Consider the following 23,469-nt stretch of genomic DNA (forward strand, 5'->3'; position numbering starts at 1 on the left):
TGCCTGATAACGTGTCTCTTCCTGTGCTAGCAGAAGCCATACACCACTGCACACAATCCCATCAATACCGGAAGCTGAAGGCGTTTTCTAGCGACAAACCCACCCCTCTGGGAGAAGTCGGTTTTGAAGAGTGGTTTGATCATATGGAACAGGTACTTCCTGAATGGTCCTGCACGGATGCCGTGCGAAGGCAGTGCATAATCGAATGCCTGCGACCCCCAGCTTCTCACATAGTGCACTGTTACAGGGATGACTATCCGGAAGCCGTTACAGCTGGCATAATTTATGCCCTTAACAAAGCGTATGGGATCCCAGTGGACGCATTTGCACTGATGGCCAAGTTTCATGCCCTGGCTCAGAAGGAAGGGGAGATGGTGTCTGACTTTCTTAGGCGTCTACATTTGGATCTGTGGACCCTGGTAAGAAGGAATGTGGTGCAGAAGGTGGATGCTGACGGACTGCGCACCACCCAATTACTGAGAGGACTCCTCCCACTGCATCCGGTGTCCGTGCGCGTCAGTGGCTGCCTAGTGCCGGGACAAGCGCTGACGTTTGATGACCTGATGGATCGAGTACAGGCACATGAGACTGTGTTGTTAGGACGTGACTTGACCCCGGTAAAGAAGACAGGGTTAGTTGTCAAAGAAGCTAAGAAGTCAGAAGCTAAAGTTGAGGTGACAGGGGATGTGAACCCGGAGAAGGAGGACTTTGAAGAACCTGCAGCTGCCCGGGAGGGCCCCGCGTCGGGGCAAACGTCTCCGACCTTCCGAGATAGTTCCTCCCACAGCCATCTCCAGTGTTACGCCTGCGGAAAGATGGGGCATATTCAAGCGTAATGCCCCACCTCACGGAGGACGGTGTCCCGACCGGCCAAGTCCATGCTGTGTACCCCTCAGGCCAGTGAAGCAGCGGGCCAGTCCCCGATGAATAGTCGAATTGGACCGGCGGCCATCGTCAAGGTGGTGATTGAAGGCATCTACGCCTCTGCACTGATGGATACTGGATCCCAGGTGACCATAGTGTATCGACCCTTCTACGATCAACATTTGCATCGGCTGCCGCTACTATCCGCTGACTCCCTGAGGTTGAGAGGGCTGAGCCATGAGGACTACCCCATTGATGGAGTGGTGAAAGTACACCTGGATATTCCCCAGTTGAACACCGGCAAGCATCATCCCATGGAGGTGGAAGCGTTAGTATGCCCGGAACCCCAGGATCATCCCAGCGCCCCGATAATCATGGGGACCAATACAGACATTGTACAAGATGTGATATGCATGTACTTGCAGGAAGCGGGTGAACTACCGTTGCTGGCTCTAGCTACTTGCCCAGCGTTACAAGAGGCTTGCGGTAGGATTGCGACCGAAGAGGAGCATGGGATGCTGTATAATCAAGAGTTTGGGGTGACCGAGATCCCTCCCGGGGAAGGAAGAATGATGGTCACAGCCTGTCATTATCCTGCCAGACGTCCGGAGGATCGACTATTCTCATTGGAAAGCACGATACGTGATGACCAGTGACTCGGCTACGAAGTATTGGCCTCGGTGAAGAAGTGGTCAGGAAAGATTCCGGCTCGAACTCAGGTATACATGCAAAACCTTTCTCCGTAGCTCATGTGCATTGACCACCGGCAACCGTTGGGTCGAATCTATCCAGTGACCCCTGAGAGAAAGGCAGCAGGTGAACGCCTGGTGGCCACCGTCCATGCAGTAACTCCAAGGTTGGTGTTTGACTTCGGAGACTCGCCGTTGACGGAGGAATGGAAAGGGAGACTACAGACCAAACTGGAAGACCGGCGGGAGGTGTTTTCCATAAGTGATATGGACGTGGGGTGCAGTCGCAGTGCATGGATTTCTTGTGTATCGAGCCCGACACGCGGGGTATCATAAATGTGCTGGTGATCACAGACCACTATACAAGATACGCTCAAGCTTTTCCTACCAATGACCAACGGCAGTGACAGTAGCCAAGGTAATGTGGGAGAAAGGGGGGGTCATGGGGTGCTCCAATCTTATGACAACTATATCAATAGTTCACAATCTTCATGGACTCCAATAAAGCAGTGTGGGTCATAACAGCCTAAAGGATGATGTCCTCATGGAAATAAAGGCAGTCCCAGTTAGAGTACTCCACTATAATGGTCAAATATGAAGAAATAAATCATTACTTACTTCTGCTGTCTGTAGGAGTCCACTGTGGCGTGCCAGCCATGGGAGAAATACAAGTACAAGTAGAACAAAAAAGCACAGGCGCACTGCCAGGGAGTCAGGTGGTGTAAAAGGTAAAATCCGTTTAATTCAGAACATATCTGATGACAAACATAGCCCCTGGGGTAATGTGGGATGTGGGTAATAGGTAATGTCGGAGAAATATTTCATTCACTATGGACTGCCGAATCGATTGCACTCTGATCAGGGCAGGGACTTCGAGAGTACCCTCATTTGGGAACTGCTGAGGTTGTTGAATATCGCAAAGTCAAGAACTACTCCGTACCATCCGGAAGGGGATGCCATGCGCGAACGATTCAACTGAATGCTACTTGACATGTTAGGCACATTGAAAGGCTCTCAGAAGACTGAGTGGAGTAAACATGTAGAGACGTTGGTGCACGCTTATAACTGTACTCGACATGAGTCTACAGGGTATACTCCGTACTTCTTAATGTTTGGAAGAGAAGCTAGGCTGCCCGTGGATGTGCGACTGCGGATATATACCGATGGGGTATCCAACCGGACGCATTTTCAATATGTGCAAAGGTTACAAGACAGTCTGCAACAGGCCTATAGGCCAATAGGAGGGCTGGATTCGCGGGAGGCAGGAAAGGAAGGTGGGGGAAAGACCAAGCTAGCCAGAGGCCACTGGAGGAACGGGGAAGAAGGTAGTGTGAGTGCAGGGGGTCCGTGGCCCACCTGCATAGATTAGATATTCCCTGAGGGCCCTAAGAGATTCCCTGAGTCACCGTAGGTTGTGTGCTGCAGGGAAGCCCAATAGTGATAGGAACATCACCACCCCTTACTGTACAACAGACAGGGACAAAGTGTGCGGAGCAAGGTTGTTGCGGGTCGTCTGGGACCAGATGGCTGGACATTGCAACATAGGAAGCAAGGCATTGGATCGACGGATCCTTTTCAAAGCTGTTACCGGTCACCGCTGTGACCGGAAGGTATTTACAACAAGTGCACCAACACCGGTTAACAGGTGCTGATCCCGCCTTAGGGAACACTCTTTGGGGACACTAAGGGGAGTGGCCAAAGGTCTGAGCCTATATACAAATACATTAAATGGACACGGTGTGGGGCACGCGGTGACGGGACAGAGACATTACTCCTCATGAGAGTGGCCGAACCACTAGCGTTATAAGTATAGTATAAGATAATGAACGTGTTCTTGCCATGATAAAGTGATAAGGGTTATTTTGTGCGTTACAGTTAAACAGTTCAAAGCATATGTGTGTTGCTATGGTTCTTGCCCAGGGGAATCTTACATGATGGGGATCCTGGGTAAGTGGAGGCGCTGCCGTTAAGATAAGTGTTACCCCAGGCTCCCAGTTAGCGGAGGCTCAGATCTCCTGGAGCCACAGGTGTGTGCAGTAGCCGTAGTCTCTCTAAAGTGTAGGAAAGAGGGCTACATTTGGAGGCGCTGCTGAGATCTCAGACCTGGGATGCCCTATAATTTTTTTTCTCTCAACTTTGCTCTATTTTTGTTCCGCCATGTTTGTGCCCTCACAGCCCAAGGTGCGTAAGTGGGCCCAGCGGCATGAAATCCCCCTGACCTGTGCCCTTGCCATTGGACACGTCCCCGCCGCAATCTCCCTGGGCATGTAACTGATCAAGTAAGGAAGCTTCCGCTCCTGGACACTGCCCGAGTGCAAGACCATCAGGTGTGTGCAGTAGCCGTAGTCTCTCTAGAGCGTAGGAAAGAGGGCTACAATAACATCAATTGCGGGCCATACAAAATTATCAACTTAAACATTAGCCTGCTATATTTGGTCAAACATTTAATTAACTCACCCCTAATGTGATGGTGGGAACTGCTTCTCTTTGGTGAGGTGTGTGATGTTAGCTGGTATTGGAGTGGGGGGGGGGGAAATCACACACACAAACACACACACACTCTCTCTCACACACACACACTCACACACAGGGGGGGGGAATCGGAACGCAGGGGGGAAATCACACACACACACACACACTCACACTCTCTCAGACACACACTCTCACTCAGACACTCTCACATACACACGGGGGAAATTGGAGCAGTGGGGGGATCGGGGCAAGGGGGAAGCATGGGAGGTATGGAGCAGACTTACCACTTGTTCCATTCAGGAAGAGACGGGCCTCGCTTTGCAAGCTTAGATATAGCTTGCTGCGGGCCAAAATAAAAAAATCTTGGCAGCGTGCCAACACGCGGCAGCCAATCAGGAGAGGGGGATGTTTTTTATTTTTTTTTATTTGTGCAGGTGCATCGCGAGCGCGCTAAAACCTGTCACCCAGTGGTAACCGGACGACAGGATTTATCTAGGGGCACGGCCGTGCAGGGGGCCCGGACCAAATGATTTCACGGGCCTGATACGGCCCGCAGGCCGGACATGCCCCACCCCTGCGTTAACGCAATGAAAATAGAAAGGCCAGCGCATCACACAAAATGACAAAACATATAGTGCAATACCTCAGTGCTTATCTGCTCATGAAAAAGGATAATTTAGTTAAACCCTTTGGCCAAAAGGTTATAACCCTGCAGCCACTTCACGGCATGCCAAATCTGCAGGTCCTAACACTACCTGGAACAATTCTCATGCACCTCTCTTTTCTGCTGGAGGGAGAAAGACCATACTGGGTCTGTGATACACAGGATCATGATAAAAACTGCTAGGAAAGTGGGCGGGGCGAGCTTTAAAACATGGAGAGGAGGGCCACACCTCCAAGCAACAACAGCTGCATAACTCGTCAAGCTCCAGAACCCGAAACCCCCCCCCTCACATCATATATACAGCATATATATTAGTGTCAAAAAGCAGTGCTACTGAGCGTGGGAAGATATACAAACAAAAACAGAAAGGCCAGCGCATCATACAAATTGATACAACATATAGTGCAATACCTCAGTGCTTATCTGCTCATGAAAAAGGTGTTCCCCTGCACTAGGCCAGATCTCCCCCTTAGGCCCCAGCTAGGCCCTGACTCACTGAAGCTTGTGGCTGCTATAGGGAAAGCCCATAGTCAGGGACCTTCCCTATAAGCAGCATATAGTCAGGTACAGCACCAGTGAAACGCCACGCAGTGACTGCGGCCTGTGCTCCAGGACCAGACCTGTCATGGAACAGAAATACCCCTGTCTGCCTTTCGGTTTCAGACCCCCTTCCCTTGGCAGTTCCCCCTGCTAGCTGCACTAGGATGTCACTTTCCTTGCAGTTCTCTCTCAGTGCAGATGGAATGGATACATTATGTATCTCTTTTTCCTTCCAGTCTGTCATACCCCTGGTTGCTCTGGCAAATTCTCCAGTCCTCCCAGTTTTGGGCTTTCCCATTTCCCCCCTGTCTTTTGCTGACAGTTAGTGCAGTCTCACTGAACCTTTAGTGTGACCCTTGCCCCTCACTTCCTTTTCCACCATTACCTCTGGATGAGTGAGCACTGCTGTATACTCCTGTGTGGTAGGACTATCTTTTCACCTGCTCTTAACTACAAAGGCACCCACAGAGAGACACTATTCATACATCAACATCTCTTCACAAGTGACTGTATTTTATGCTACTTTCCCCAAATAAAGTAAAGAAAAGAAACAGAGCTTGTTGTGCTTGGAAAAGAGGGCCGAGTTGACACTATCTGGGCTAAATCATCTTACACGTGACCCCTGGCTTTCAGAATAGTGAAAAGATACCGTGTGCCTTACAGACACTTACAGGAGCTGCTACTCCAGACTCGATGATAAAACACAGCAGTCTCTGCAGACAAAGAAGCACCAAGTAGCTCAAACTGCACACAGCCTGCAGCCTTAACAGACAAGCAGCAGCTTACACTGCACTGCAGCTTTGCAAACAAACAGTGCTTCTTACACAAAACCTAATTGCCTTTCTCTGTCTGAGTTCACCCTCTGCACAGCCGCATAGTGAGGAGCCACCATCTCACCTACCCCTGCGCACGTCCCCACGGCTAGCACCATCAAGGGCCACGCTACCGGACACCCGCCAGGACACGGGTCAGAGCCACCGGACACCTGTGAGTACAGCTACCACAACGCTGAACGCTGCAGGACACCGCTCGGCATCATCTGAGACAGTCGCCCATCACTGACACAGGTAAAAGACCGCACGCCACACGCACTGGCTAAAGGCCTACACACACCTACAGCATGGCAGAACTCAGAGCCTCACCAGACATCATGCAGGAAAGCGATCACTCAGAAACAGAGACCGCTGTGCAACTGCAACAGGCGCAGGCAGGCGCATGGCCCAAACGGGCAGTCACACTGACACAAAAGGCCCGCAAAAAATATGAGACTGACATTGAAGCACACCGCACTAAATTAGAGTTGGCCTGGAACACTACCACACTTGGGATACGCAATGTCGCCGCCACTGGCAATTCTGTACAACAGCTCTAGCAGGCAATAACTCAATTAAAGATAGACCACTTATGCTACCAAGGGCTGTCAGAGGCATACGTCATGTACTTGGCCAGGGCTAATACCGGCAAAAGCCTACAAGAAAGGGACTTACAGCACAATGTTGACTTGGCACGTGACAGCCGCGTGCGAACCGCCATCGCAGACGCCCCAAGCGAGAGAAAAGAGCTCCTCCTGGAGACCGCATCGCAGCTCTCAAGCACGTGCAGGCACTCATTAAGGTCAGCAAGATCAGCGCAACCTCACGCGTCTAGCGCAAGCACAAACGCTACCAAGGCGCGAGGCACCGCAGAGGCCGCACGTGCCAGGGCCGAATATGGTCGGAGAGAGGCAGCCTTAAGGGCAGAAAAGGCGCGCATAGAAGAGGAGGAGCAGGTCGCCGCCACCGCCTCCGCCGCCAATGCCGCCGCTGCTACCGCCACTGCTGCCAATGCCGCCGCCGCTGCTACCGCCGCCACTTCCAATGCGCGTAGAAAGGCCGAATTAGACGCGGATCTAGAGGCTCTAAGCAAAGAAGAGGACGCAGCTGCCGCCATAGCCCAAGCCGAAGTCTTAGAAGCAGCTGCGAGACAGGACGGCAGGGAGTTACCGTACAGACGGATAGCCTCAGAGGATCCAATCCAACGCACTGAAGACTACGTAAGGAGCCTCTTCAGTTTGAACACCAGCTCACCATCTCAACACGGAGGGAGTGACTCCACAGACACCGAAGACTTGCTAGGTCCATGAGGAGAAGACGCTGTTCCTTCAATGGTACACGCTGCCTGGGATAGCCACAGCCACAACAGTGGTCCACACGCCAGCGCGCACACGGATGCACCACAACAGGCTCGCAATCCAGGTACACCCACAGGGGAGAGAACGGCCCCTCACACTGGCCAGCAGCCATCACGCGTCCACGCCAAGGAAGAGGCGACCGCACAGACCCTCCCAGCAACTACCTCAGAACGGGACAAACACGCCGATGCCTCAGGCCTGACAGACATAGTCAAGTACATGATCCGGCATGACCTGGTGCAAGCAGGACTCACCAGCTTCGACGACCGCCCTGAGAACTACCAGACGTGGAAGTTCACGTTCAAAGACGCAATCAGCAGCTTGGACTTCTCAGCAAGGGAAGAGCTGAACCTGCTATTCAAGTTCCTGGGGAACGAATCCAGGGAGCACGCAAAGAGACTTCGGGCGGGAAACACGCACCAACCCCAAGTAGGTCTTGACCTAGTGTGGGAAAGGCTAGAAGAGTCCTACGGCAGCCCCGAAGCAGTCGAGGATTCGCTCTTCAAAAGAGTCGACAGCTTCCCCAAGATCACAACCAAAGACTACTCGAAGTTACGAGAGCTCGGGGACCTGCTGCAAGAATTGGAGTTCGCAAGGAAAGACCATTCCTTAATAGGTCTCAACGTCCTAGACTCAGCTCGGGGAGTGAGACCGATCCTGGAGAAGCTACCCTTCAACCTCCAAGAAAAATGGATCTCACAAGGCTCCAAATACAAAAGGGAGAAGCAAGTCATCTAACCCCCATTCTCAGTTTTCTTGAGCTTCATTCGCGAAGCAGCAAGGACGAGGAATGACCCCAGCTTCATCTTAGGGGCGCAGACTACATCCAGCGCCAGCCACCCGAGGAATGAGAGACCAGTGGCGAGATACGGTAACACTCAAACACCCATCTCGTTCCACAGGACGGACGTGCCTCCCACGACCCAAACTACTCCCGATCAGCCGGTCACCGGAGACGAGAAACCGAGGGACCCAAACAGGGAATGTCCCATACACAAGAAGCCACACCCACTTAACAAGTGCTTTGGGTTCAGGATGAAGTCCCTAGAGGAACGCAAGAAGTTACTTGGAGAATTTAGAGTTTGCTTCAGGTGCTGCGGTTCCACGACTCACCTAGCCAGGGACTGTAAAGAAGAGATCAAATGCACAGTGTGCGAAAGCGACAAGCACGTGACATCGTTACACCAAGAGGCGCTGACACTCCACCAACTCAAGAACCCATCCTCCGTAGCGGAGCATGGCGGGGAGGAAGGAGAAGGAGAGTCAACATCCGTCACATCTCAGAGCGCACTGAGGTTTGCGGAAAGGAAGGTGACAAAATATCCTGCTCCAAAATATGCCTTGTCGCAGTACACCCCCAGGGACAACCTCAGAAGGCTATTCGGATGTACGCAATCCTCGACGACCAGAGCAACCGATCGCTGGTCAGGTCAGAGTTCTTCGACATGTTTAACATACAAGACGGTGCTTCTCCTTACACCCTCAGAATGTGCGCAGGGCGAATGGAGACCACAGGGAGAAGAGTGAATGGCTACACCATATGCTCAATAGACGGCAAAGTGAACATGCCCCTTCCCACACTCATCGAGTGCAGCCACATGGCCACAAACAGGGACGAGATTCCCACACCAGACATGGCGCGCCATTACGCGCACCTCAAAGGAATAGCCAACTACCTCCTGCCGGTAGAACAAGGCGCCAAGATCTTGCTGCTGCTCGGCAGGGACATAATGAGGGTACATAAAGTCCGTAAACAGCATAACGGACCCCACAACGCGCCATACGCCAAAAGTCTTGACCTAGGATGGGTGATAGTGGGCAACGCGTGCACTGACAAAGAGCACGGACAAGACTATGTTGATGCCCGCAGAACGGTGGTAACAGAATGTGGACACACATCTCTCTCTGAACCATGTCTTGGCCACCTCCAAGTGACCGAAGGGCCAAGTAAAGAGAAAAGACAAGGTCATACCGCTGAGATCAACAAAACCATCCTCACATCGGGAGGGTGCGACAATGGCCTAGGATGCTCAGCAGTTCAGACAACTAAGGATGATGAGTCGATTCCACCAAGGGAAGGAAGTAACCTCCCAAAGGTGACCGACAAAGGGATCGTCCAAAAGACAATAAACAATCAAACGGTCCTCTCGCGAGCAATGGCACGACTAAGACGTACAGTTGTTCCTCTCCACAGAGTATCAAGCGACAAAGCAGCCAGCTGCCACGGCTGGCATAGCCGCAAAAGATTGCGCCCTACAGTTGAAGCCATAGTGTCAAAAAGACTGTCCTCTCACACGTCTAAAAAGAGACAGCCACAGAGACATTTCATAAAGGGACTTACTAGGGAAAAAGAGACTGTTCTTCGTTACGTCCAGGGAGAAAATAACCTCCCGATGGCAGTTAACAAAGTGACACAAAAGTGTTTCACCAAACTACGGGGAGATGTTCTCGTGCAAGAGGAATGCACCAATGACCTACGGTGCACAGCGTTCCAGACAACAAGGAACGACGACAAGCAAACACCATCAAGGGAAGATAGAGGATTCCCGAGGTTAACAGTCAAAGAGCTCTCTAAAGACGGACTAGGCAGTTGGGTGACTCCGCTACCATTCCATTCACCAAAAGGACGCCTCCCGAACAATGGAGAACCTGCCATCCCTACGCTCACTTCGCTCGGCCACAACCCACAAAGGGAGCTGGAGACCAAGAATAAAATTGCGGTCTTCACGCGGAAGAGATTCCTTAGCGGACACGCAGAACCAGAGCCTTCACCGAAGGAAGATAAAAAATGCCGGCACCTCCCATCATCTGGTGTCCACCACCGTCAGAAACCTAGCCAGATCTGGATAACGTTCAACTCCAATGCTCAGCACCAGGAAGTTTCTCCAAACGGGGCACTACTCACTGGACTAGATCGGACAACCAATCTTCCAGGGGCGTTGATCCGCTACCGCAAGGAGCCAAAGACCATCTCCTTCAGCCAAACGCCAGGTGATAGGATGACAAACTACCACAACTGGCACTCCCATGAGGCTATGCACTCTGTAGAGAAAACTACAGAGTCAAAGGGACTGTTTTCTCACAAAGTTGAAGGAAAACAGTGCAAGGGACCAGTTAAACAAATACGCTCCGATTGTGGCACCAATTTCGTTAGAGCATGTAAGGAATTACAAATAGACACTAAAGATAATAGAGACAATAGTATCCAAAGATACTTGCGCGACCAAGAGTGCACGTGGACATTCAACCCTCCTCACTCCTCTCACATGGGCGGAGCATGGGAATGCATGATCGGGGTAGTCCGGCGTATCTTGGACTCTATGATGCTAAAAACTGACCTGACTCGACTCACTCACGAAGTGTTAACCACATTCATGGCCGAAATATCAGCGATAATCAATGCTAGGCCTTTGATTCCAGTGTCAACAGATCCAGAATCGCCAAGCATTTTGACACCAGCAATGCTGCTAACCCAGAAAGTAGGGAACATCCCCACCCCAGTCGAAGGTTTCCACTCTAAGGATTTGTACAAACGACAGTGGAGACAGGTGCAGCGCTTGGCCAACACATTTTGGGATCGCTGGAGACGCGAGTATCTGGTGACACTCCAAGAACGCCATAAATGGCAAACGGTTAAACCAGATATCCAAGTGGGAGATGTGGTTCTGTTGAAAGATAAACAGGTGGCAAGAAACGAATGGCCCATGGGACTTATAATCAGAACCATCCCAAGCGAAGACGAAAGGGTTCGCAAGGTAGAAGTTCGGGTGACCCAGAATGGGATCGTTAAAACCTTTTTAAGACCTATCACAGAGACTATCCTCCTAATGCCCAAATCGGACTATGATAGGGAAGAACTGAGTACCAGTTCTATGGACTCTGAGAGACATTGTGGTGCATCAAGCTGACCTAGAGCTGTGCATCCACCTACCTTACCGAGATGGCAAAGGACGTCAAGCAGGTGGTACCGGCCGGTATCCCACCGTTATGTGGACATGAAGTTGTTATGTTATGTTATATTGCACATATGTTCCACATACACCTTAAATAGTGGTATCTCCAGATACCAGACAGGGAGTGTCATGGAACAGAAATACCCCTGTCTGCCTTTTCTGTTTCAGCCCCCCTTCCCTTGGCAGTTCCCCCTGCTAGCTGCACTAGGATGTCACTTTCCTTGCAGTTCTCTCTCAGTGCAGATGGAATGGATACATTATGTATCTCTTTTTCCTTCCAGTCTGTCATATCCCTGGTTGCTCTGGCAAATTCTCCAGTCCTCCCAGTTTTGGGCTTTCCCATTTTCCCCCCTGTCTTTTGCTGACAGTTAGTGCAGTCTCACTGAACCTTTAGTGTGACCCTTGCCACTCACTTCCTTTTCCACCATTACCTCTGGATGAGTGAGCACTGCTGTATACTCCTGTATGGTAGGACTATCTTTTCACCTGCTCTTAACTACAAAGGCACCCACAGAGAGACACTATTCATACATCAACATCTCTTCACAAGTGACTGTATTTTATGCTACTTTCCTCAAATAAAGTAAAGAAAAGAAACAGAGCTTGATGTGCTTGGAAAAGAGGGCCGAGTTGACACTATCTGGGCTAAATCATCTTACACGTGACCCCTGGCTTTCAGAATAAGACCAGTGACGCGGTAAAGACAGTAGGATGATATTATCCACACCGGAATTCACCCCCACACGGATGCCAACGCCATCGCGGACGACAATGTTGGATCAGACAAATCCTCCTTGTTATTCTGACATACCTGGGTGCTGGAGCCCCGGGCAGGTTCCTAACCAAGTGCACTAACACTCCATGGGATAGCGCTGTCTCCAACACTTTGGGTGGGCCTTGAAATTGGGAAGGGACATCAGGGAATTGGTGCCTGGCACCCAATGTACTCTATGGACACTCACTGTTGGTTTCAGGTTGGGGTCTATATTACTGTGTGGTACAGGTTACCAATATTATTGTGTGTAGTAAAGGTTGTCAGCATATATTTATGTGTGTGCATCATTAGTATTGTTCCTGTAAGAATATTATCCCACCCCATTGGGATCCCTTGCAGGTGGTGGCACTGTCACCCGACCAATCAGGTACGCCCCAGGCTACCAGCCTCGGAGGTTCAGGCCTTCTGTGAGCCACAGGTAACGCACCAAACACACAGTAGCCATCACATTATCCTTAAGGGGGGGAGGAAGTGTGTTACATATATAACAGAGGTTAGTGCTTCTTTAGCTTCCAGTACTTTTTTCTGTACCTAGAAAGCATTACAGTTGCAAGGGAGGTTACCTATTTGCCTCTAATTTGTCATTATGTTGATCCTCATTATTGTGCTGTATGTTCCTTTGTAAAATGTCTTATCTACATACATTTTTCTTACATTAAATAAAGTTAACCTTTGTGTGCTACCTGGTATTGAGAATCAATTTAGGGAAGTGGCTAAGTTTTATTATCTGAAAAGTTCAGAGTACAAACACCTTCTTTGTTAGTATGCATAACATATTGTTTCTAAAAATAAGATATCATCCATAAAATAGCTTTTAAAGCTCATCGAGTTGTAAAATCATAAGATAAAGCTGAGGGGGAAGAAGAAAAAAACCTCTTTTATGACTAGTTATGCTTCACAGGCAATGTTCCAAGGACTGGAATTTCCACCAGGTTTCCCCTCCCAGTATCAACGGACTTGAAAGCCCCTCCCCTTTTACACCTCCTTGCTTTCATCCCTGTATATTCCCCCCCCACTCCCATGTATTTGTGTCCCCCCTCCCTCAAACTCCTTCCTCTCTCACTTTCCCACCTCCCACTCCCCCAACTACCCCCTCTCACTTTCCCCATCCGCTATCACTCAATAACCCGTTTTACTTAATCGCACACCCTAATTCTCCCTCCTCACACTCATTCCCCCCCACAATACATATAATAATACCCAACCACAATACACTCAATAATACCAATCCCACACAATACACAAATAAGTCCCCACACAATACACAAAATAATATCCCACACACAATATACAATAATATCGCCCACACAATACACACAATAATATCCCCCACACAATAATACCCCCACACACCACACAATACACACACTAATACCCACCACAATACCCCCCAAAACACAAACAATAATACACACACACACACTACACACAGCAATACCCTGTCTCCCGCCAACCCTACATACACACAAACACACAACACATACAGATAGATTTACCTTGGGGTTGTTCCTAGGTCTCTGGTGCCGTCCAGCATGTGCACAGACGCAGAAATTGGGCCCAACTACTGGGAAGGCCCAGCTTCTGACACGCACCGGCGGGAGAGTCAGGCTTAGCGGGGGAGACAGGCATGCAACAGCTGGTGAGAGCTGGGCCTCTGGCTGGCACCTGGACAATATTCATAGTTTTTCAATGTTTTGTTTAGAATTGTTCAACTTCATATCAGAAGCATATCTGTAAATAATAGATATTTATTGAATAGTTTTGATTAAAATTATTGTTTTGGTTTAAGTATAAAATCATTTCCTTACAATATTCACTTAATACAGGAACTGCAGTTAATCCACCAAGAACATTCCTTTCCTATGACTTATTTTCAGTTTAGTGTGTGTACAACTGGGTGCGACTTTATACTCTTACATAGTTAAAAAAAAAGAAAGAAAAAAAGAGCTTTCTGTGGGCGTTAATTAATAACCACGTTTATGTGAACTTCTCCTTTAAAAATGTATGGGTGGAACAAAGTCTAAAAAGGAAACGGCAGTGAAAAATAAACAAGAGAAATACTGTAGGACCAAATGAGCATGTAGAAACCTGTGAAACCAGGATAGCGTGCATGTGCTTTAGTAGCACTGGATACAGTATTCATTGCAAATTCGTGTAAGAAAAACACAAGAATGATTTTTTGGCGTGTGATCTATATTAAGGTAAGTAGAATTTAAGACAGAGAGTGAGGAAAATGGAATGGAAAAATGTAGGTCTGAATGTTAACATCAGTTGTGATCTGAAAGGTGACATAGCAACATGGAAATCAGTAAATACTGTAGATCTTATCCTGACTGGGTTCAGTGCAGCACATACTGTATGGTAGGAAAATGGACAGATAACATGAGCAACGTGGTTCTTATATGTCATTGTCTATTTGTTGAAGAAAATGTAATCTTAACACTTTCATTATGTAATTCTATATTTACTGGAGCATTTTAACACTAAGTTATTGTTTTTATTTTATTTTTACTTTAGAGATGTTAAATTATATTGTTCAATATAATTCTCAAGATCATGTCTAAAAGACAGAGGCTATGTTTTATCTTCCTCTGTTTTTGACGACTTTTTCTTATAGCTACCTTTTCTTTTAAATATCTATCTTAACTTGATCTAAAAGCAGGATATGTTTTTGAAGTAATTTTATGTACTGTATAGAGTAGGTCAGAAAGATATAGCAGCATTTAAATTAGCTATGTGTATCCAACATATGTTATATATCATAGTAATCCCGTCCCAAATTATTTCTGTTGCCTGTGCATTGACAAAATCATATGCAATTGTTTTTCCTCGTGATTTGTCAATAGTTTTGCAATACAAATACAGCATAAATCATGTTTCTTATATTTGACACAGTTCTCTAAGCAGAAAGATTTATTGCAACTGAAACTATGCTTAGGAAAGCGGGGAATGGTGGTTACAGAATAAGAATTTGATCTATCTTTCTATAATGTATGTTTTGCTCAACTCCATAATTCCTCATATTACCAAAATCTAAAGCCAAGATGATATGAACCTAACAGAACACAATTAAACAGCTTAGTGCATTGGCACAAAGAACAGTATGATCACAATGCCTTCCGAGTCACTTTAATCACACAACACTTCATTTAATTTCTTAATGTACAGTATAGTAACTACTGAGTCATTAAAATGGGTTAAGATTTCTTCGCAGCATAAAACAAATGTTACCTTTAAAAATATCCCATGTATCCACATAGTACCTTACACTTTGTACACTTAATTTACATAATGTTTTCCATCAGATTGTTATTTTACAATATACTCTGGTTTCATGCAAGTCTGGAAAAATATGGGCTAAAGCTTAAACAGGTCACACATCTAATACCAAAGGAAGTTTGAGAAGTCCACAAATGAGATTTTTCTCTCTACACCATGTAAATTCCTTTATAATAGAAGCTGCATTGAAAACCTATTGGGGCTCATTCTAGTAGCTTCGATAAAATCACTGCCAAATCAAACGTTTTCGCATGACCCTACTGTACCTCACTGTCTGACATTTGTGTTATCACGGTATTCAGAAAGAATCAGAAAGCTTTACCGCAAGTCAAAAACTGTGAGGTAGGAAAATGCCAATACCACTCCGGTTAGCAGTGACATTATCTCAGCCTTTGGCTAAGTTCTACTGCTGCGATCTTCCTGCAGTCTGTAAGAGCTGCGCAGAGAGCTGTACCTCCCTGCACAGCTCTTACAGGTGATTGCACTGTTTTTATTTACATTTTAATAACAGAGTATTCTAGCAGGGGGTTTCCGGAGCAGAACTACATTAATTTCAGCCTCCGTGACCCCTGCTTCTCGAGATACAGGTATGGGGTGCCGGTACCTCCTATGCGTTTAAATGTCCCAGTCATGTGACGCGGGAGATTTAAATAATGCAGGAAGCTACCGGTACTTCATACTGTAACTCGGGAAGCAGGGGGGTCTCGAGGCTGAAATTAATGCAGTTCTGCTCCGGAGACCCCCTGCTACAGTACTCTGATATTAAAATAACTTAAAAACAGCTTCATTATCTTAACGGATAGCCGCTAAGGCAATGAATGGGGTTAAACCCAAGTACCTGTTTTTTTTAGGGGTAGAGGGGTTGGGTGAAGGGAGTAGTTGCCACAGGGTGGGTGGATAGGCCTACTGAGAAGGTTGCAGGAGGAGTTAACCCCTTGAATACCATATCAGTGGTAACCACTATGGTAATTAAGGGGTTTAACCCTTTCGCTAACCACCCAGTAGGCCTAAACACGCACCCTGGGCCAAGTACCCCTTCACCCACCCCTTCTACTCCCAAGAAAAATTAAAATACAACAACCCTACTTCCTTCTTCCCCCCCCCCCCCAACACATACAATACAATATTGGGCAAAATTACTATTATCTCGATCTGGATAATAGCGCATTTGCCCTTTAAAAATAAAACATTATCCAGACAGCATAAAGTAATTTAAAGTTCTACTTAACCATGCCAGGAAGAAGGCCATCCTCATCTTTCTACCCATTCCCCTCATCCTCTGTGGGCAGCAACATTCTATTAAAATAAAAAATAGTAATGGCCACTAACCCCTTAATCACCTCAGCGGTTATTAACAACTATGGTAATTAAGGGGTTAAACTCCTCCCACTACCCACTTTGGAGGCCTAACCACCCTCCCCAGGGCAACTACTCCCACCCCTTTACCCATTGATTGTCACAGTGGTAAACCATGTCCATAATATGGGCATGGTTTGCCACAATTGCAATGAATGGGCAAGCTAAAAAAAAGCCACAAACTAAAACACATGACATTTAAATATAAACAAGCATTTCACAATAAAGCCATTGTTTGTGACTGTGGTAAACCTTGCCCATAATATTGGCATGGATTGCCACCCTGACAATGAATCGGTAAGTAAAAAAAAACCATAATACAAAATTCAATACATTATAATGAAATTAAAACAAACATTTCCCAAAAAATGCTTTGCTAGTCACTATGATTAAATAAACCCAGAAAAGGGCATAGATAAGCACATTAGCAGTCAATGGGCATCCTAACAAAATACACATTTAAATAACATACAATCAATGTGTCTTCACACTCCGAATCCTTCTCAGTCAGCAACTCTTGACCCATGATGCAATGCTCCTCAAACAGCTGATGCAAGGAAGTCTATCATGATCATATGTTGATTGAAGAGCCGTCTCTGGCAGTTCTTCCTTCTTCTTTCTTTCCTTTTTTTCTTCTGTCTTCTCTTCTTTGTAATCCGAAAGGGGCAGAGATGTTGTCCCATCATCTTCTTGGCTTTAAATGAGACGGAACAGGCCTTCTATAAGCCTGTGACATCACATTGAGTGTCAAATGGTACACCCCCAATCCAATTGGCCAGTACACATTGGTGTACAATGTGACACGTTCCCTTTTTTTAAAGGACGTGACGTCATCAAAAAGGGAGAGAAGCCGGCCAATCAGGTAGTTTATGCTTCCCTCCATTTAAGATGATGTCACGAGAAAACGAGAAAAAAATAAAATGGCAGCAATCACATACTGTAGTGCCAACGAGTATTCTAAAGCAAATCTGGGGCAATCAACAACAAGACTCGGTTAGCCACTAAGGTAATGAAGCTACGTGTAAATGTATTTTTATTACATAGGATTGAAGCAGGGGGTCTCGGGAGCTGATATTAATGCAGGGCAGCTCTGGAGACTCACGGCTTTTGTCTGATGCAGTAAAAATACTGTTTTTCTTCTAAGTCATACCGCAAATCCAATACTGCCACCCTTGAGGTGACGAGATTAAATCTGCGAGTTGCTTGTTAATTGTAGGCTCGATGAGATTGTCGTAGCTAGTAGAATTGGGTGATTTAACAAAAAATGCAAGTTTTAGCTGTTTTTTACCTCCTGCTCAGTTTATCTGTGAGGGAGCAGTTCGTGAACGATTTTGGCATGTTATCGAAGCTTTCTGAATAGCTACACATAACAAATCGTTTGAGAAGTGCTCAAAATGCTCGATGACTTAATTAACGAAGCTACTAGAATAGGCCCCATTGACAAAAGTATTGAATCTTAAGGAAAATATAATTTTTATGTGAAGTTTAGCAATGCCACATGGGGTTCAGAGAATCAGAATATGCATAGACATTAAATATCCAAACATTGTTTCAGATTCATGAGTCTCCAGTAACGTGAACTACGGTGATAATACAATATAATTGTAGCAGCCCCACACATCGTGATTGATCATAACCCCTATTCAAATCAAATGGTGTTTTATGATCCGTCACTTCAGATCATATTGAATTAAGCCCTTAGTTTGCACCAGTTAATGATGGACAATTACACCAGTTACTGTATATTACTGGGATAATTGTATTCATAAGGAAACTTATGGTAATAAAAACATTGAAATTAGTAAATAAGTGTGTTTTCTTAAATAAAAAAAATGGTCATATACAACCTTAACTTTCTGCCTAATATTATTATAGTAGATACATTAACAATTAAAATGTGGTGTATCAATTTGTATAACTTATACATAATTAAACATGAAATGTGTCCATGGGTCGGTAATGTATTTAGGATATTAGTTAGCTCCTGCATATCTATATTTTAGTATATGGCCTAGCATATGATACTGTACTTAGTATGTTCATATACAACATGGCTTTTTAAAATACCCCACCACTATGTTACTGACTAGGTGCTGTTCAGCTTCCATATTAACATATAGTATATGAATATTTACATCTGCGCTAACACTTAGTTACTGTATGCAAAATAGTTACAAAACAGCTAGCTAACAACAGGTGTTGTTTTCAAGTGCAATTTCCTATTCAGTATGCGGCTACATTTTGTGCATGACAAAGGGATTGAATGTCCATCTTAGTTTTCATTCTTTAGTGAATTCAGTGCTAATATCACAGTATAATTCCATTAATAAAACATACAGTACACATCTAAAAAAAATACTCCAAATGTGTGTTTGTGGAGATGGCTTAGTGTAAATAACTTAACTTAGTGGTAGGAAAATGTTCATCCAAAGGCTGTATGAGGCATTGAGTCAACAACCTGTGGCCCTTGCAGCATGTATTCAATATTACAACTGTTCCTTCTGTGTTTCTATTGTTAGCCCTTGCTCTTCTCCTGTCAACCTGTCTGTTTGTGGGCCTCAGGGCTCTGTCCTGAAATGAATAGAGAGACTCCCTTGCTACAGCCGAGGTTAAAGTAAAATATATATTTATACAAATCAAATATGTAGTTATACATATGTATAGGATGGTGCACAGCAGGTGGTATATATGGTAGAAAAGAAAAAGCAAGAGCACTGCTCTAATTGCACTCTGTATCCTATAATGAGTGTGAAGTGATGTCAATGGTTAAAAATAATTTTAATTAGAACTATTTAAAATAAGTGTACATGGAGTGAAGCAACAGCAGGGAATTTAAAACTGCTAGCAAGCGGGAAGCAAGCCAGTGCTACCCATACTACCGAGGACAGCGGCGCAAGTAGGGAACGCATATTGGGGTAAGCTTCCAGGTGGATGTCCCCACACCTAAGACTTTAGGTTGTTCCCCCAGTTACGGCCGGCAACAGATTTCCCAGGGTCCAGGACTAAAGTTCTAACAGGGTCCTTCCGTTGCGGCGGTCATGCAAGCCCCTCCCATTTCACACCTCTCCCCCCTTCTTCCCATGTAGTTCTCTCCCTCTATTTCACTCTTCCCACCTCTCCCTCTTCTCTCTTCCCCACTCCCTATTTTACACCTTATCTCACACTCCGACCTCCAACAATTACTCCCCTCACACTCATTCCCGCCCCATCCCTGAGCCATACACACTACTCCCCCCCCACAATAATTACCCCCCAAAAAATACAAAAACCCACTCCCAAATACATTTAAAAAAAACAACACCCCAAATACATACATACCCCTCACCCCCAGGGCTGCCAACAGAAATCGTGGGCCCAGGACAAACATTTTAAGCAACCCCCCCGTGTCAGCAGTGTTACGATCCGCCCCCCCATTTCACACCTCACAATCCCCCTCTCTTCCCCCCCTCTTCCCATGTATTTCTCTCCCTTCCGTCTCCCCCCCTCTCACTCCTGCCTCACATGTATTTCTCTCCCCTGCATCTAATTCTTACCCCCTGTTTTCCTCACTCACCCCCTCTCTCCTCTCTGTCCGTCAAGTCAATTACCCCATGCACACTCATTCCCTCCCCCTCACACAATTCCCCCCACAAGATATATACCAAAAAACTTGCCACCCACAAATACATACAAAAACAATCCCCACCCCCCAAATATATACAACCACCCCCACCCTTCAAATACATACAAAAAACCCACCTACCCAATACATATAAAAAAATTAATGTAACCCCCATACATACATATACACACATATATATACACATATACACACATATTCATATATATACAGTATATATATATATAGTATATATACACATATATCCAGTATATATAAACATAGACACACATATATATATATATATATATATATGTGTGTGTCTATGTTTATATATATATACCACTCTGGGAAGAAGCCGTAAAGGCGAAACACGTTAGTGGTGTTAACCTGACGCTATACCACTGTTCTCATCTGGACTTGTACAATATCTTTCAGGACTGTTTCTATTGACGTGTACTGTTGCATCCTGCTTGGGTCACCTATATTTGGACAATTCATTCATTCATTCATTGCGATGAACGTTCAAGAGCTGAGTATATCTACCTCTGCTGTTTCTATGGTGCACTAGCATGCTATAGCAGTCATTAGTATGCTGGTTGCATGTATACAGCCATATTAGTTAGTTAATCTCCAAACACTACAGCATGTCATATGATTATCTGTGTGGGTTTTATTGGATAGGGTTATTTTCTTTCTCTGACTCAGGCAATGTTTGCAGCCTCCGGGAATGTAGGAGGTTCTGTTATTTAATCCATGTGTGTTTTTGGATGTGTTTGGTGACATGAGTGTTCTCTTTAATTTATGTTTATGCATGTCCCTTAAAGTGCTCTCATATTAATTATCTTTTGGCTTCATCATGAGCCACAGGTTTTTGCAGCTAGATAGCATACTGTAGGTGTCTAGATCACCCCCCTTTTGGTTGATTAACCGGCCGGTTGTAACCACATTTGGGTATTTTGTACCCTGTGTGGTTTAATTAGATAGAGGGTTTTTTTTTGGTGTATGGTGTTGAGTCCTGATCATTTGTCCTTTTTATTTAGAGTTCAGTAGATTTTGTTTTCAGTCAGTCCTGTTTGTTACTTTGTATGTGTTATTGCTTTGTATTGAGTTTTTGATTTAATTGATTTAATACATTTTTCGTTGATATTTTATTATGTCTGAGTGCTTTATGTGAGGGTTCTTTTTTCTTGTTGTGGTTCTAATTACACACACACACACACACACACACACACACACACACACACACACACACACACACACACACACACACACACACACACACACACACACACACACACACACACACACACACACACACACACACACACACACACATACACACACACACACACACACACACACACACACACACACACACACACACACACTAGATATATACACACACAAACACACACTAGATATATACACACACATACACACACCATATAAAAGAACAACCCTCCCCAATACATTTTAAAAATACCCCAACCCATAGAAAAATTCCCCAAGCCCCCAAATACATAGAACAATTTCCCCACTCCCCCAATACATAGAAAAATTCCCCCACTCCCCCAATACATAGAAAAAGACCCCCACTACCCCAATACATAGAAAAAGACCCCCACTCCCCAATACATAGAAAAAGACCCCCACTCCACCCAATAAAAAGAAAAACACCCCCACTCCCCCAATACATATAAAAAGACCCCCACTCCCCCCCAATACATATAAAAAGACCCCCACTCCCCCCCAATAAATATAAAAAAAACAGTCCCCCAATACATATAAAAAGACCACACTCCCCCCCAATACATACAAAAAAAAGTAGACCTTGGGTATGGTCGGGACCGGTGGCTGCGGGGGGTCCAGTGGTGGCTGCTGGTGGTCTGGCAGTGGCTGCGGGGGGACCGGCGGTGGCTGTGGGGTGTCCGACAGTGGCTGCAGGGGGTCCGATGGTGGCTGTGTGGGGGGCCGACGATGGCTGCGGGGGTGCGGCGTTGGCTGCGGGGGGCGGCGGTGGCCGCGGGGTCCGGCGGAGAATCAGGGGCCTGTCCTCGACCGGCCATCAGATGCAGGCCTTCTAACTCTGTGTTCAACACCGAGCTTCCAGTCAGCACACACCGGAAGCTGAGGTGCGCTCACGTCAGAGGCTGGGACAGGAATACCTGCATTTGATGCAGAGTGGGGGCCCGGTCACGATCCGCAGCCATCATCTTTCCCCCCACCTTGGCGGCCCTGATAGCCATACAGGGGGCTCGGGTGGACGGGCCCCCTGACCCACGGGGCCTGGGACGCCAACCCCAGCAGACCCGCCCTCTTGGCGGTCCTGCTCACCCCACACAGTCATATAACCCCCAAAATACCTAATGAACCCATTCCCCAAATACGTACAAGAAAAAACAACCACCCTCAAATACATACAAAAATAACCCCCACTCCCAAATACATACAACCATGTCTTTGAGTGCCGGAAGCTGGGCCAAGCTTCCATCATGTGCTGACGTTAGAGAGAGGCCCAGCACATGCAGGAGTCAGAGGGAGGCTCACATAGCACAGGAGGCCCGCAGCTGGGGAGAGCTGGGCCCGGCAGCCAGACTCGACTTCCAAAACTGGAAGGCCGAGGCCCCCCGCAACCACCGGTATCACAATCTGTATTTGGCTCGGTTGCAAGCAGAGAAGATTGATACTATTATAGTTACAGAACTGCAGTATATAACTGGCAGCTGATACAAGAGTTGCATTCTCTTGGTTGTCTGACTACTGACTGCAGTTGTAAATGAGTATAAGTAAAAGATCGCTGGAGGTAAGGAAAGAGGTTGAATATAATGATATGATTATATCCTCAGTGAGAGAATGTCAGTACCTTAAGAGTATCCACCTCCCAAGCTTTTAAAGCACAGAATACCCCCACCCTCTCCCTCTCAGGAACAGACGGAGCTCTGTGTGTAATGGAGATCTTCCCCTAAGCTCACCCATGTCAATTACAGATTATTTTGGTTAAACCTCACTGCTAATTTTCTTGGAGTTAGAATGGCAGGTTTTCTTACAGTTTACAAAGCTGTAATTCCTGGCAAGATGAGGCACAAAATGTATTCTCGCTGGATCC

The 23,469-nt window shown here is 46.3% G+C and overlaps 2 protein-coding genes across 4 annotated transcripts in view; one reads left to right on the forward strand and one right to left on the reverse strand.

Annotated features, from left to right (window-relative positions):
* Window positions 1-13,992, reverse strand: part of DTHD1 (death domain containing 1) — a 98,003-nt gene extending 84,011 nt beyond the window's left edge. The window contains exons 1-2 of one of the 2 annotated variants that reach the window (XM_075568041.1): window positions 13,936-13,992; window positions 13,624-13,792 (exon numbers count right to left, since the gene is read on the reverse strand). In XM_075568041.1, the coding sequence (XP_075424156.1) occupies window positions 13,624-13,661 (38 nt within the window). In that variant the 5' untranslated portion in view covers window positions 13,662-13,792; window positions 13,936-13,992. Of the gene's footprint in view, window positions 1-13,623; window positions 13,850-13,935 lie in introns of those variants that run through there. The other variant, XM_075568050.1, reaches the window with a different exon arrangement.
* A 153-nt stretch (window positions 13,993-14,145) lies between these two features.
* Window positions 14,146-23,469, forward strand: part of ARAP2 (ArfGAP with RhoGAP domain, ankyrin repeat and PH domain 2) — a 406,381-nt gene continuing 397,057 nt past the window's right edge. For both annotated transcript variants that reach the window (XM_075568062.1, XM_075568070.1), the window contains exon 1: window positions 14,146-14,328. The gene's annotated coding sequence lies outside the window, so the exon portion shown is untranslated. The remainder of the gene's footprint in view (window positions 14,329-23,469) is intronic.

This window comes from Ascaphus truei, chromosome 1, assembly GCF_040206685.1.
Source record: "Ascaphus truei isolate aAscTru1 chromosome 1, aAscTru1.hap1, whole genome shotgun sequence".
Lineage (NCBI taxonomy): Eukaryota > Metazoa > Chordata > Amphibia > Anura > Ascaphidae > Ascaphus > Ascaphus truei.